This window comes from Phoca vitulina, unplaced genomic scaffold (genome assembly GCF_004348235.1).
Source record: "Phoca vitulina isolate PV1807 unplaced genomic scaffold, GSC_HSeal_1.0 scaffold6, whole genome shotgun sequence".
In the NCBI taxonomy this organism is placed as follows: domain Eukaryota; kingdom Metazoa; phylum Chordata; class Mammalia; order Carnivora; family Phocidae; genus Phoca; species Phoca vitulina.
This window is the reverse complement of record NW_022589709.1, coordinates 35,828,262-35,844,802: the sequence shown is the minus strand read 5'-3', so window position 1 is coordinate 35,844,802 and position 16,541 is coordinate 35,828,262. Positions and strand designations below refer to the sequence as shown.

Genomic DNA, 16,541 nt, shown 5'->3' with positions numbered 1-16,541 from the left:
GTCAAGAGGAAGGTAGTGAGCCACAGAGATATGACTTAATAAAGAAACTTTATAGTCTCTGTAAAATAATTCTATTTCCATTGCAATAAAAAAGGCATGAAAAAGTTTTTTGTATGTTTATGTGTTTTTTGTTTTTTTTTTTCCTGGGGAAAAAGTCTACAGCTTTCTTCAGATTTTCAAAAGGTCTGTGACCTGAGTAGGGCTAATACCCTCTGCCCTGGCGCTTTATTGAGTGAAATATTTTGAGGAATAGAATGAATGTTCTGAAGAAGTGAAATTCTGTGGAAAAAGCAAGTTAACCATGACTTGGTGCTGCACTCACCAATGAAGAATACAGGCTCCTAAACAGGAAAGCAATCAAGAGCACAGACCTGGGTACAAACTCACTCTTATTTCTGGACAAGGTTTTCTGAATAAAAACTAAGGCAATTTGGATAAAAATATTTGCTTTGTTATACTGTTCCTAGTTTCCATAGTGAATGAAAAACTGTGTAGCCATATTCATACAGAAAAGTAGGATTAATAAGGAAAAAATTAGGAGCTCAGATCTTGTGCTTTAAAAGGTACTATTATTTTAGAAGTGTGGAAAATGCAGTTGGAAGGCACCTGTATGAGTTCCTACTGCTGCTATAATGGATAAACCTAGTGGCTTAAACAACACAAATTTATTAACTTATAGTTCTGCAGTCTAGAAGTCAGAAATGCATCTCAGCGGGCTAAAATCAAGATGTGGGCAGGGCTGTATTTTTTTCTGGAAGCTCTACGGGAGAATCCATTTCCTTGCTCTTTCCAGCTTCTAAAGGCTACCCACATTTCTTGGCTTGTGGCCACCTTCCTCCATCTTCAAGGCCCGGACAGCAGCTCAACCCTCTAACCCCACCCTGCTCCCCATCAGTTTGTTGTGTTAATGCCAGGGCTCTGGCCTTGACTCCACCCGGCCCCACACTGGGTGCTGTACAGCTGCTCCTTCTGCTGCTGTTTCTTGGTCTTTAGCTTCTCCTAGTGCTTGGTGCGGGGCGTGCACCCTTTCTTGGACTGCAGAACTTCCTGAGGTTCTCTTTCTGAGTCCAGTGAATGATCGTGAGAACAAGGGTAAGGGGCTTGTAGACAGCTCAGATCTTGGAGACCTTGGACCCTGCACTGCCCATCATGCTGGTGACTTGCACCTGGAGGACCTCTACCTTCAGGCCCTCCAGATGTCTCAGCAGCTCTCCCTTCTGGCCAGGAAGGTCCCCAGTGCTGGTTTGGGCCATAGCTGCGCAAGTGGTGGCCGCTTTGATGGCCCCTTAGACTTTTAAGGACACTTACTATTATATCGGGTGCACTCAGATAATCCAGCATAATCCTATTATAAGGTCAGCCGATTAGCAACCTTCACCTCATGGGCTACCTCAGCGCCTCTTTGCCATGTAGTGTAATAGAGGTTCCAGGGATTAGGATGAGAACATCTTTGAGGGGTTATTATTCTGCCCGCCACATCACGGCTTAGCTGGGATAGTGGGAAAGGGCTGAAAGTACAGGAAAACAGTGTGAAGAACTGGAAACCTGGAAGTAAAGAGCTCCTAGCTGGGATGGATGATACTCCCTGATTACGCTGCCAGAATACCTGAAGATCAGGTCTAAGGTAATTTGTGTCTGTTCTTTGATATTTATTCTCCTGGAAAACTTAGTTTTTAGGAATGGTAAAGATGCCAAACTTGGAAAACCTGACTGTCAGCCCTGGCTCTACCACTTATTGTCTATATCACCTTTGGCAATGCACCTATGTTTGCCTGAAGCACAATTTCCCCATTTTAAAACAAATTGGAACTAGTGGGTCCAGATGATTGTAGTAGGCAGAATTCTAAGATGACTGCCAAGATTCCCACTTCCTGTTAATATAATCCCCTCCCCTTGTATGTGAAGGGAATTAAGAATACAATGGAATGGTCATCCCATGATTAGGTTATGTTACGTGGCACAGTGGACTTTAAGAAAGGATTACCTTTCGTGAGCCTGACCTAATCAGATGAACCCTTAAGAGGGACTAGGCTCTTCCTGAAGAAAGAGAGTTCACGTGTGAGACAGATCTGACAGAAGGGAGATTCTCCATTGATGGATATAAAGATGGAAGGGACCATGGAAAGTGACCGCTAGGAGTGAAAAGCCAACAAGAAAAACAAGGGCCTCAGTCCTCCCAATACAAGGAATTGAATTCTACCAACAGCCCAAGTGAGCTTGGAAGTGGATTCTTCTGCAGAGCCTCAGATGAGAACTCAGCCTGACGGATGCCTTAAGTGTTAGACTCTGAGCAGAGAATCCAGTTGAGCCATGCCTACACTTCTGACCTACCCACTGAGAGCTAATACATATGGTTTGTTTTAAGCCTCCGAGTTTGTGGCCATTTGTTATGCAGTAGTAGGAAACCAATAAACTAATATAATGCTATTGCAGTTAAATGTGAGTTAAGATTTCTTTTTAAGAATTTTTTTTCTTGACTCCTCTTTCCCTGCCTTTCTCCAAAGCTTTGATCTGCTTCTCCACCATGTAATTATTTCATTGAATATAAGCAGAAAATGCCATTTTGTCAGATTAAAATCTTCTCTCCTATCACATATTAGAGTTATCTCCTTCCCCCCATGCTTGATTTGAGATGCAGAGACGTATGCATCTTGGGTATATTATATACATGTTTAGGGCTGGAGAATCAAACCAGATAACACAGATTTTGAGAATTAAAGCAAACAATCTGCATATTTTGAATTAACTCAGATATGTTTCACTCATTGCATCTAGTTATCTTGAAACACAATAACATTGACCTAATGGCTGAAGAAAAAGGAGAACCAATGTAAGCATAAATGCCTGAACATTTTAATATTTTTTATCAATAAACATTAGTAGTATGCCATGCATTTGAATCCATGCTTATCCTGAGGAAAACCTGCATTCTATCTTCTGCTTCCTGATACTGCAGCTGGATCCCATTACAAGGGTAGGACACACCATGAGAAGCATGCCTAAACTTTCTAAGCTACAAAACTAAAGCTGATCTTCATTAATTAGATGTCTAGATTATGCAGATTGACCACTGTATTACCATAAATAACATGGTCAGAAACACTATTATATGGCTTAGTGATAGCTCCACCTGGGTCATTTGGCTAAGCCTTATTTACGAAGACATTCTATTAACCACAAAGGCAGGATTTGATGTCAGGTCAAAAATCAGATCAAACTGTGACTTTGTGGTTGATGGCAGAGAGAATGCTCTACAACAAAGGGAATCGAGAACCCAGGGTGATGTCTTCCTAACATTGGATTCAGGAGAAATTTCATCTCCAGCACACCTTCACAGAGTGCTACTACATAATGCAGATAAGTGAAAATATTAACAGGCCAATGATTCATAACTAAGACCCACCATTTAAAATCCATATTCTCTGCCTTTGTGAAAACCATGGAACTGGATGAAGAGAGAAGCCACCTAATTTTAGATTAAAGCCAATGTGGACAATGGATTCTTGAATGAAGGCAAAGTCTGAGCATCATATGCCCTCACCTGACTAATGATCAGCTGTTTTAATAAAAAGGGAGAACACACGACAAAAAGGCCATGGTGTGGAACAGCTTCAAGATCTGGGGATCCAGGTGAATCATGACTTAGCTTTTACCAACTTTAACCAAAGTCTTCCCAGGTGCTGAAGTCAGCACTAAGGAAAAGCTCTCACACGACTGTTATGCAGAGTAATTGTAATCTTTGTCTGCTTCACCTTTCTGGACCTGTGTCTTTGCCATCTACATAATGATGTGGAGGGAAAGCACTTCGAGCCGAAATGAAATGAACGACGTTAGTTTATGCCCACACGGACCTTGTCAAGTAGCCAATGACTTGCCCTTTCATTGTGAGTGACTAATATCAATGCTGGCTCTAAAGAAAGACACTTTTCATAATCGCCCAACAATCTGCTAAGTGAAAACATATGGAGAGGCTTAGGCAAAGCCTGCCAGGGGTCTTTGCTGAATGGAAAACAGGTGCTCTCATTCTGTGCCACGTAATACCCCATTTACCCCCAAGTCCAAAGGTTAGAGGACTAATAGCTGCCTTGTGGCAATCAGGGAAAGCCAAGAAACTAGCCCTGGTGAAACATCTGGGACATATTTTACATACTTGCAACATATGCTTCAGGTTCAATTAAAGTGAGGCTTTGGCACATTTATTAATCTTTTTTACTTTTATCCTATAAGAGGACTCACTGACCTGACCCCACTATTATACCATATGAGAAAACAGAGAAATAATGAGAGCTAGAGGTCAGTACCTGCTCATATGGCAAAAAACACATTTGTTTTCTCCTGAAATTCCATTACCCATGACTCTATACACAAACTTTAAACAGAGGAACCAATGAATTTTTTAAAGTAGGAAATTACCCTTCTCCCACTCAGACACACTGATAGCCAGGACTTAAAACTTTTACCACTCTGACAACCAGTCCAGAGACAGAGGCTGCTAAATGGAAACTCGAAGGATCCTTTCATATTTCCATTTCTTATAGGAAAAACTTTATATTTTAACACATCCACTCTAGGATTCTTCTATTATGCAAGCCCCTGAAAGTCTTTTGTAAATTATTATATTTGAGATTTTCTTTTTTGTTCAGATATGATTTTTATGCTATCAATTGCATTATGAGTAGAAAAGAAAAGCCTCCTTATATATCACTTGAATAAAGGCTTGGATTTATGAAAATCAGCTGACCATCTTTTCATATGGAAAACACACTGTTTGTCAGCATCCTGCGCACAAGAATCCAGTTGAATTCACACAGTAATTTAAGCACTCACTTTCAATCAACTTTGGTAACTAGATCTGGAAATGTGTTAGAACCTGGGTGTCAGTTTCAGACACCTCAACACTAGATTACAATAGATGCCACTCCAGAGGCTTCATGCTGTTTCCACCTGGCATGTTCCGCTTGACATCTAGGTTTTGGTGAGCTGGTTAACCAGGTGTGTTATTCGCTTCCCATTCCTAACATCCTCTCTATTAAAAAAATGACCATCAAGGGGAGATGAGTGGTTTGGAGTATCAACAAACTGGCTAAAAAAAAAAAAAAGAAAAATACAGGTTGACTTCAAGCAGGGACACTGAAGTACTAGACTTCACTAACAGTTTCCATTTATTAACATTTCGGAGGGAACGCCTGCTGCTGGAATGAATCTTTATGGTGGCTTTAATAATAAAGCAGCAACAAGCAAGGGAAAATGGCCATAAATGGATGGCAGCTCCATGTTTATCAGCAGAAAAATGATGATTCAGAGCTGGCATGTTGAGTTAAAATACAAGCTCTCTACAGCTCTACAACTGACCTTAACAATAAATCATATCATTTATTGCCAGAAGTGTATGTTCATGTTATTTAACATTAAAAACAAGCATATATGTGTTTTTGTAGAAAGGAGATTTTGTTAGTGTATATTTGATGATGTCGCTAATGACTAAATGATGTACAGAAGAAAAATTTCACCTAAAAGCTCTATCAATTTCAAAATGTTTGGAATGGCATTAGAAGGGAGAAGGTGTGTATGTGTATGTCTATGTTTTTATCTTCCTTGTAGCATTGAATATTAGTCAAGAAAAAAATCATTTGGGAGTTTGACTAATCACTGTGATTTTTTTTTTTTTTTTTACATTTCTAAAGCTTGCTTCCAACATGCAAATTCTTATACCAGGATATAACTGTACATCTCTACTAGAATCAAAGGTCAAGGGCATAAATTAAGATACACTGTTGTTCTCCTTTATTAAAAAAAATTCACTGCTTTACTCTAACAGAACTCAGATTCCAGTGAAGGTCAAAATCTGGTTTTATATGCTAACTAATTTGGAAGTAATGAATGATATTCTCTCTTCCCTCCCAATCTCACTCTAGCACTTTTTAGATTTTTTATCTAGAAATGCCCAAGGATTTTGATAAACCAGCATCGCTCTCCTCCTTGCCATAAAAAGCCTTTCTTCTGACCCCAGACACCACTACAGTGGTGCAAAATCACTCTAATTCATCCCTCCAGTTGTCCCCTCTTCCCAGGGGACAACCATTGCAAGAAATCCCAAAAACTAGCTATTTCTTTGTTCGTTTTTGTTTGTTTGTTTGTTTACTGTGGTCACCATTCCCATGCCAACCAGCAATCGGAAAATAACCTCTCAACAGGCTTTCCTGACCAACGAGCCACAGAGCCATTCCAAGTCAAGTCTAGGCAAGGGCCGTGAGCACTGGGATTATTTAAATGCCCTCCGGAGCCCTCCCCACACACGTGTGTTCTTTTGCTGAGCAATTCCTTGAAAATTACAGATGACAATATCCATGTTCAACTTAAACAGGCTGCTCTTTTTCTCCCCCTTCTCCCTTCCTCCAAAGTGTAGCCCGATTTGTAATACTCAAGATAGGACAAATTTTTGCCCTTCAAAAACAGTTGTCACTGCTGTTATCTTCACGAGAGCTATCAAGTTCCAGACAAGCTGAATTATTTTTTTTTGTTCCTGGCAGAAAAATATTTGACCCAGCTCTGGACAAAAGCGAAGAGGATTTATAGCCCTCTCTCCTTCTTCGCAACATGCAGTGGCATTGTTAGGATGATAAACAGCACTGTCCAATTTTCTGGACTCAAACACTTCAACTCCGTTTTTAACTGTCTGTAAAAACAGTGTCATGTCTACATTTCCCCATCCCCTGGTACCCAAGTGCTGGGAAAGATAATTACCTTGTCATCTTTGTCATCTTCTTCTTCCTCGTCCTCCAGCATGTCCTCCACTACCTGCAGACAGAAACAGAAGTCATTCTCGTGCTCTTAAAGGAGAGAATTTTGTTCTGTCATTTTGAACCTTCTGGAAATGAAAACTTTATTAACATTTGAAACGGATGCACGGAGAGGGCACACTTCATCTAGAGACAGGGATTAGGAAAGTGCGATGCCTTTAACTGATTAAAACCAGGGAACTGAATTCCAGTCAGGGGAACCCTATTTGTGGGAAATGTTCTGTGACAACTTCAAGAATCTGAAATATGCATCAGGTAAACTAGCATTAATTTGAGAGATGCTTTAAATCAGGAGACTTCCTTTTTACCTGCTCCACTGTCTGCATTAATCAGACACTTTAAGTTTGGAATCAGATAACTAAGCAGAAAACAGCTCTGCTATTTCTAATTTACTTTTTACCAAACTCTAAGGTAAAGTATACTACCTGTTCATTGATTTATGCTGGTGCTTTATGGCATAAAGCTAATAGCTTTCGTGGCTCAAATTTTACTTATTAATTTTTTTATTGAATAAATTTGATTTGTAACATTGGCTAAGTCTAAAGTATACCATGTGTTACTTGGATACATTTATGTATTGTAATAGGATTGCTGATGTGGCAATGTTTAGCTTATTACGTAATTACAGTACACTATTATTGTCTATGTTCATTATACTGTGCATCAGATTGCTATGGCTTATTTACTACCTGTCATGTGTTTGTACCCTTAAACACTGTCACTACTATCCCTGCCCTCCATCCCCTGGTAACCACCATTTTACTATCTTTTTTTCTTATAGGTTTAACTTTTTTAGAATCCACAAATAAATGATATCATATAGTACTACACGTACTCTGACTTATCTTGCTTTTAATGCGCTCAAGGTCCATCCATGTTGTCACAAAACGGATGCTATCTTCCTTTCTTGTAACTGAGTAACATTCCACTGTGTCTATGTACTACATCCTTTTCACCCACTCATCCACTGATGGGCATTCAGGTTGTTTCCATATGTTGGCTTTTGTGAATAATGCTGTGGCAAACATGGGAGTGCAGATAACTTTTCAATACCCTGTTTTCATTTCCTTTGGGTATATACCCAGAAGTGTAATTGTTCGATCATAGGGCAGATCTGTTTTTATTTTTTTGAGGAACCTCCATACAGCACTTACTGTCTCGTCCTGATGACAGCCATTCTAATAGATGTGAGCTAACTCGGTGGTCCATTGATATAGAGGTGATATGGCATTGTGGTTTTGACTTGCATTTCCTTGATATTAGCGACGTTAAGCATCTTTTCATCTATCTGTTGGCCATTTCGATGTCCTCTTTAGAAAATTGCTTAGTTCTTCTGCTTATTTTTAAATTGGATTGGTTTTTTGTTAGGGAGTTGACTGAGTTCTTTAGATATTTTGGATATTAACCCCATATCTGATTTATGGTTTGCAAAAATTTTTTCCCATTCTGTAGGTTGTTTTTTTGTTGTTTGTTTTGCTGTGCAGAAGCTTTTGAGTTTGATGTAGTCCCATTTGTTAATTTCTTCTTTGGTTGTTTGTGGTTTTGGTGCCATCAAGGCTCAAGTTTTAATTCTTGTGTATAAATGTCAACTTTTGACTATCTCTGTATTACTTTTTTATTTTGTGGATTACCAGAAACTCTAATTTTAATTCTCTGATTTTACACAACGGTTATATTATGAGAATGGACACTGAAAGAAAATTAGAAATGTATTCAATAATCAAATTATATAATATGTATATACAACCCAGGTAGGGGGGTATGCATGAATGTATTTTTAAATGACTCCTAGTTTACTTACTTCAGCATAATGGAATAGTCATTTCAGATTTGCTCAATAAATTTACCCTTTCCTTGACTAACGTGTAACTGTGGCATTACAAATGGGACTTCACTGTTTCAGGTGTTTTATTATCATTTTATACACCTACACATACACTCTCTCTCTCTCTCTCTGTCTCTCTCTCTCTCCCCATGGAAACCAAAAATTTAAAAACTTTGGGGAGGGTTGTTATTCAGTTAAGTGCCAACTTCTGATTGCATTCATGCCATTTCATATAATTTCTAATTCTTGTGGTGCTTTTCTTTTTTATCTAGTCTGTATCTCTACTGCTGAATAAATTTGATAGAATCATGGTTATTAAATATTTTTAAATCCTTCTCCCAAAGCTCATAACTGTAAAAGATAGAGACAGCGAGTGCTTCTTTCATGTGGCTTATGATACAGACAGGAGTATGTTATGAGTGAAAACTTCAATAGCTAAGACTGTATTATGCAAAGAGCTACACAAACTGAGATAACATGTCGGGACTCTCGGTGATCTAATAATTGTTCTCAAATATTCTAAAAGCATTAGCTGATTTAAAAGAATAGCCCAAACACAAACCTCCATTTCTCATAAACCAATATATAACCAAAAGCATCTGACAACCTGTGAGATTGTTCCTAATTTAATGTCATACTTTAAATCTTCTATTACATGGTAGAATTTTGTGGTCTTTCCTTTGGACATTCAACATTTCAAAAGAACCAGAGCAGCACAGTGTGCTGTTTCCAGTATCTGGTGAGAGTTTACACTTATTTTGAAGACATATAAAGCAATTCAGCCTCAGCAAGAAAGAAGGACTCTTTACATTCTAACTATATTCAGCAACTCTGTAAGCATTTATGGTAAAGCCCTTTGGCCAAGAAACACAGTGCTAGGTACTGCGGGAATACAAAGACGAGTAACACAGATATTTCATCTATACTCATGTCAGCCCTCAAGAGAAATATAGTTCAGTAGAATTTAAATGGAGACTATAAGCTAATCTTTCATGTTGGCTTTTAGTTTCCTGAAATTTTGAAGTATTCAGAAGTATACAGACAATAATAGTAACAACGTATAATCACGGTGCCAAATGCCAGGCAATTCTAAAACGGGCTATTTTTGATGGAGGTTTAAATGGGAGAAACAGCCACAATAGTTCAGTACTTTGTATTTCTCCAAAAGAATTCACCTAACACAGCAAATAGCTGAAACAGAACTCAAACTCAGACAGTGGGACAACACAGAGCCAGCTCTCACCCCTGCCCAGTTCTTGGGTGGGGGCGGGGAGGGGGGAAGAATTCACCTAACTCCCCTAAGTTTTGTCTAAATGATTATAATTTCATATCTCTAGTAAAATGATTGATTTAGATTAAGTAATTTTTTAGGTTGGTCATTATGATCCATTTTATTTTTCGGTAGAAGTTGTATATATTGGAGGTATGAAACAGGATGATTTGGTTAATACTAAAATTACCCACACAAAGTCATTTATCAAATATGTCAAGGAAAAAGAAATGAACACTACAAGTATACTTTTACTCCTGTGCATAAACTCAAACAATGTTTTTGCTAGTTATTATTAAAAATGTATTACATGCCTCTCCTCTTCAGTACTGATGATCATACTGCAGGTGCTAGGAAGTAAGAATGGCGTTGGATTTTGCCTAGCAGATTGCAAGGTGCATAATAGGTGTTCCAGAAATATTTGTTGATAGAATGAACAGATGAATGCATCATCTATTCTTCATAGCCTTCAATAGGCTTTTACATAAAAGAACTGAACTAGCTCACAGAACTGAACTAGCTTATCTGGAAAGTTATATACTTAATCAGTGATGCAGATTAATAAAAGCAAATATTCAAAATGCCTTCCAATATCCGCCCAGAAAGAGAAAGCATACATATTTAACCTTTAAGATTTGGAGATTTCTACTACCTTCAAGATAATTTTCAAAAATTCAAAATATCATCAAAACGTCAAACAAGCCAATAGCTTAATTTACACATTTTCCAAATCAGCTGCGGATCTTATGTTCAAGAACGACTCAAAGAGGTCTACAGAATCAGGCTCTTCATTTGCAAAACCCAAACTGTTCTTACCCTGCACAAGTGGGTAATTGGCTACGCACAATTGCTCTACAAATGTGCAGCCAGAACCACCCAATACAACCATTTGCTCTTACATTTGGCAGAAAAGTGTTGTGTTAGCGAGAGGCCTTTGTGTTGTGTTTTAGCACTCTAGCGAGGGCTTTTCCCCTCCTCCAGTGTCTTTTTAATGTTACATCATAAACATCTACAAGTGAGGATTTATAATATAGATGCTTTCCTACGGATGCCTTTAAGCTGCTTCAGAATGCATCCCACTATTACATTTTGCTCAGGTGAAGGTTAAGGTGCCTTGGAAACTGGAGATAATAGCACCTATCCCACAGTGTTGATTAAGGATCCAATGAAATAATGTATTTAAAGTACTTAGCACAGTTCCTGTATCGAAGTGTTCAAAGAGGTTAGCTATTAGTGAAAAGAAAAATAATATCTATTTAATGATAGTTTAAACATTATTTTTTTAAAGATTTTATTTATTTATTTGTCAGAGAAAGAGGAAGAGAGAGAGAGAGAGAGAGCACAAGCAGCGGGAGCAGGAGAGGGAGCAGCAGGTTCCCCGCTGAGCAGGGAGCCCGATGTGGGGTTTGATCCCAGGACCCTGGGATCATGACCAGAGCCGAAGGCAGATGCTTAACTGACTAAGCCACCCAGGTGCCCCTCAACATTAATTTTTAAAAACTGAATTATGTATTTTTTTTTGTCGTGGGCAAAATATTCAGTGTTCTTTATGACATATGAAATTCCAATTCATGCTTTGCAGACACTAAGAGACACATAAAGGGACACAGGCAGAGGCATGGATCAAGACTACCCCTTAAAATGATGCTTTCACTAATTTTCAGGCTTTAACGGACCAATGAAATGGACGGCTATAAGGGCAAGAGCGTCTCAGAAGTGGGGCTGTGCTTGAAGACATGAGCCCTGGCCAAGTGCAATGAATATAGAAACTGCAACTGAGGTTTTAAAAACAAACTGTATGTATCCCTGAAGTACATTTAATGACTGCACAAAACTGCAACCTTTCCCAGAGAACTCGACAAACACCTACCATTTAGAAAGAGAGTGAAGTTTAACACTTAACAAAGGAAAACAAATAAAATCAAGGAGTCCTCGTCTCAAATTCCACTCTTTCCTCTTCAAATAAAACCACATAAGGACTACATAGTTTTGTTTTCAAGTATATGAAGTCCAGTTGCCCAAACATTTCTCAACAATAATTTAATAACAACACATATGTAGGATTTCCTTGAAAAAAAAAATGAGTGTTGAAAAAAGTGCATGTGTTAGAAAAGATACATTTTTCCAAAGTTTTTTTTTTTTTTTCCTTTTTATTTCCCTTTTCTTTGGCGGGGGGGAATCTCTCAGTTCGGCTCTAGAATTCTCTTTCCAAATTATGCTTTCTGATATCTTGCTTGAAAGCAAGTAGTATTAATCAAACAAAGGAAGGGCACTAGGGAAATCAGAAAGATGTAATGCAAGCAGTTAAAAGTGACATGACCTTCTGTAATGTCGCTCGTCACAGACTGACATGCCACACGCCGGAGGAAGGTCTTGAACGAAACTGATTCTTGGTACTATTCCTTGAATGTAATACTAATAAAGATGACATTTTTAAAAACACACGTAGACAGCCCCAAATGCAGCATGCCAGCTATATTACAGCCAAAGAATAAGCAGATAACATTGTTTTTAAAAGCATAATATTTCTTCTTTCATATTCCATATTTGCTGAGCATTTGTCATTAACATATAAAATATGTGGTTGTACTTTTCAAAAAATCCATGTTCAAATGGAGCCAAACTCATCTGTAGAATCTGTATATTATATAGTTGCACAGGAGCTCTTTTCATATTACGACTTTTAATTATAATTCAACACAACTTAAAAGGCTTATGATTTGCAAGGAAATACAATTTTATTTGGCTGGAAATATTAATAATGGTGTTGGTAATCTGCATTCAAGTATGACATGTTTAATATTACTGCCCCAGACAATGATATAGAAGGGAGGGGACCAGAGGATGCAGAAAAGGAAGACCTAGACCCTGAAGGGATGAGAAGAAGTGGATTCAGGTAAACTTCATGGTTAAAGTCATCACGGGGCAGTAAATACTAATTACTGCTTTTTAATGCCAGGTTAGGGGGTGTGTTTTAAAACAAGAGTGACCAAAGGGGGTTACAAGGCCCACCAATAATTCTTAAAACACTTTTTATTTTCATTTGCCCAGGAATAAAGTCCTCCAATTATTTATTACTCTTCAAAGAAAAACAGGAACCAAAAGCATCTTGATTATGTCACCCTTGTAAGATAAGTATTGAGTACCACAAAGCCAAACACTCCCCAAGCCAAAGCTGACACAAACCAGTTTCTTTCATATGTTTACTTTTTTCCTTGGAAATAATCTTTGAATTAAATAGATGTTTTGCTATGTTCAGAATGAATAGTTGCACAATTCAAATTGCTTTACTCAAACACGGTCTATAAAAAAGCAACACATTTAAATTAAAGAAGAAATCACTGCTGTCCAGATGTGCAACTGCATGTTAAAAAATTAAAGAAAGAAAATTGTCACAAAAGAAAGAAGTTTCATATTTAATTTCATATTCATAGAACATCCAAATGTGTACAGATGCTTATATTTGGACACATTACAAACTAAATGCCTATTTCCACCCTAGAGATACAGAGGAATTTGGAGAGAGCAGTATTCTTCAACATGGTCTGGAGTTCATTTATACCATTCTGTGTGTGCATAAACCAAGCAGAGCATGCATTTGTGTGCCAATGAATTTATTACATGTGTAAATATCATATGAAATTATTGGAAGCCTATGGATTGAGAAGCTGCATATAAACACTCAGACTCTTTCAGATTGCTGAAAAGTACCAGAGCTGACCTCTGATCAACCAAAGTCAGCTAAAGACTTTTGCGGTCAATAAGATCATTATAGGTGCACGTGTGCTGTCATTTTTGCAACAGCACATCTGCTTCTCACGAAATTTTTGAGAAGGAACTTTTTTGCAAAATGAATGGCACAATTAAGCTGTACATATAATTTACTCCACGTCTGGAAGAATAATAAGACTCATAAACAGGTCTGGGATATACTGTTTCATCCAGTATATCTCAAAAGCAACTGGACATATGATGGCTGCTTAGTTTGATTCACACTGTTAAAGATTTGACCTTGGAGTATTTCAGCTACAGTAGTCAAGATAACTGAACCACTAGATGTAATAATAATTAGTGTGATAGGCTTGCCAGTGAGGTTGAATATATTGCAATACAAAAGAAGGCAGACTAAAAAGAAAAGCATTATTACTTACTGCTAAAAGACTTCCTGATTTTTACAGAAACACTCAAATACAATTATTTCTTCTTGCAGAATGCATTTCCTTGGCTCATTCTGGGAAGTGCCATGTTGTAATTTAGTCGATTCTTAATAGGAAATGTGGCTTTAATGTGGCTATCAGATGACTTTTGATGCATGCCACTGATTATATACAGCCTGTATTCTGCATCATCAACAACAACATTCTTATTTGCAGTATAATATGCTTTGCTGTAAGGTGCAAGGGCAGTAAATTTACTGGCCAAGAAGATGTAACCTTTTATTTTTTTAAGTGTCAGCTTAATATGCAGAAACCCTCTTCCATTATGAAAGACTAAATATAATATAAATTCTATAATCAGTATAAGCATCTTAAATGAATTTCTTCTCATATTTCCTTCTGAGTATTCTTAAATGTTCATTCTTACACTTACACAAAGCACTGGGAACAGAATTCTAGTGTTTATTTGAACTATGTCTCCATCTAAAGGCTTCACGATGTATTGTATCTTTGCTGGCAGGGAAAATTCTAAGCTTGGTGTCTTTAGGATAAGTGCATATTAATTTGACTGAGCAGGGAAAAATAGGTCAACTATTAACCTACAACATGCTTTTTAAATAATAGTGCTTTTTTGAAACTATTTTTTGGTCAGGTTAGAAGAAAAATGTATACAAAAAGCCCCCGACCACCCCCCCCAAAAAAAACCAAACACAAAACCAGAGTTGTTTAATGTGCTTTGCAAAGTGAAATTAAAAGATAACTAGACTTACCACTAAGGGATTTTATAAAATTTAGTATTTTCAAAGGAAAATACTTTTGTCCATTAAAAGTAAACAGATTTCAAATAAAGAAGAAAATTATGTACTCAAGCCTCTTACAAAACCAGATTTCCGTTCCAGAACCACGAATTTCTTATTTTTTAAAAAAGGCACAATTTTAAATGTTTAAAATTCTAAAACAACCTTAGGGATTTTTATTTTTTAAGTATGTCATGAAGAGTCCCCATTATCTATTTAAAACACTTTCTGCAAAGCCAGAGGTGGGACCTCTGTGAGAGTACCACCCCCAGTCTTCTCAGAAACGTGCATCGCTCTAACCCCTGCAGACAGGTTTGCAAACATCAAGGCTGCAATAGTCAAGAAGTTCCTTTTCAGGTCAGTGTATACTTCTACACATGGAACAGAGGAAAATGCTACATTTCTGGAACAACAGAATTCGAAAACAAAACAAAAAATCGTTTATATTGGAGATTAACGTTAGCAAACTTTTGGACCGTACTGCTCTGCTAGGTTTGATTCACTTTTTCCAGAAATTCACGGCTACTCCCTATATGTTAAGCAGTATGTTGGGGATAATGGAAGGGGTGAGGGGAATCGGCGGACACTTGTAGAGGAAAATATTCTGACACTAATTTGATTTTTTCTTTTGTTCTTCTCGTGCCTAGAATATTTTGAGGCCTGAGAACACTATGTGAGAAAAATCTAAAAATAGACTGAGTTTTGAATGTCAAAAAATCATATAGTCCAAAAACTTGAGTTTTCTTCTTTATATCCCTTTTCTATAAATAATAATGACAAAAATATTTTTTATCTCTTTTTGTAAAGAATAATCACCTCACAAAAGAAAGCCCATGTGGGTTTAGACCTACATTTGAACTGGAAAGAATGTCTATGGTGAATGGTGAATTGTAGCATAAAAGCCTGAATGAAAAGAATGTTCACGAAACCTCACACAAAACCTCCGTAACCGTTTTATCACAAGCTTCCCACAATATAACACAAGAGCTCTATATTCTAGGAAAAGCTTGCCTGGTCCACTTATCATTTCTGCTTTATGTAGTGTACTGTATGATTGCTAAATTAGTGGATAATGCATTTATAATATTTATAGTACCAACATTTAGTTAAGTAACCTTTATGTAAGATTTATGTTGATTTTTTTTTATTTCTCATTTAATGGCAAATTATGAAGAGCATGTTTCATAAAGATAATTCTCCATTTAAATTCATCAGTCCATTAAATATTAAAATTATGTTTCTGATGCAATCGAGAACAAATTTGTCCAGCTTCAGTGATTATTTGCACTCATAAAAATTAGGCTTGATTAATAAAATTTAAATGCTTGATTAAGTTGACATTTTCATGTTCTATTCTGATTTATTAAAATTAGTCCCCATGCCCAGGCCTGGTATGCTAGTGTAGGTTTACCTTTCTCCTTCTCTTAGTCGACATCCAGAGAGAGGCTGTCAGGAAGGAGCATTGTGCTTTTGGACTTAAAGACGGTTTCAGGAAAATGCCCTGTTCTTTGCTCAGAGGGCTGCCGGCCTTTGTCTTTATTCATAGTGCCTGGTGGAGGTTTGTATTACAATAAACAAGAAAAATGTTTCTTTCAAATATCTATCGATATGATCTGGAAAACGGCATTTATTTATGGTATTTCTGTAAAATTCAGTTACCAAGTAGCTTTCATCTCTAGAGGACAGGTCAAA

At 37.4% G+C, this 16,541-nt stretch overlaps 1 protein-coding gene across 5 annotated transcripts in view; it reads right to left on the bottom strand.

Annotated features, from left to right (window-relative positions):
- The window catches only part of MCTP1 (multiple C2 and transmembrane domain containing 1), a 505,669-nt gene that overhangs the window by 66,106 nt on the left and 423,022 nt on the right, over positions 1-16,541 (bottom strand). For all 5 annotated transcript variants that reach the window (XM_032403991.1, XM_032403986.1, XM_032403987.1 and 2 more), the window contains one exon: positions 6,745-6,798. In XM_032403991.1, coding sequence (XP_032259882.1) covers positions 6,745-6,798 — 54 coding nt within the window. The remainder of the gene's footprint in view (positions 1-6,744; positions 6,799-16,541) is intronic.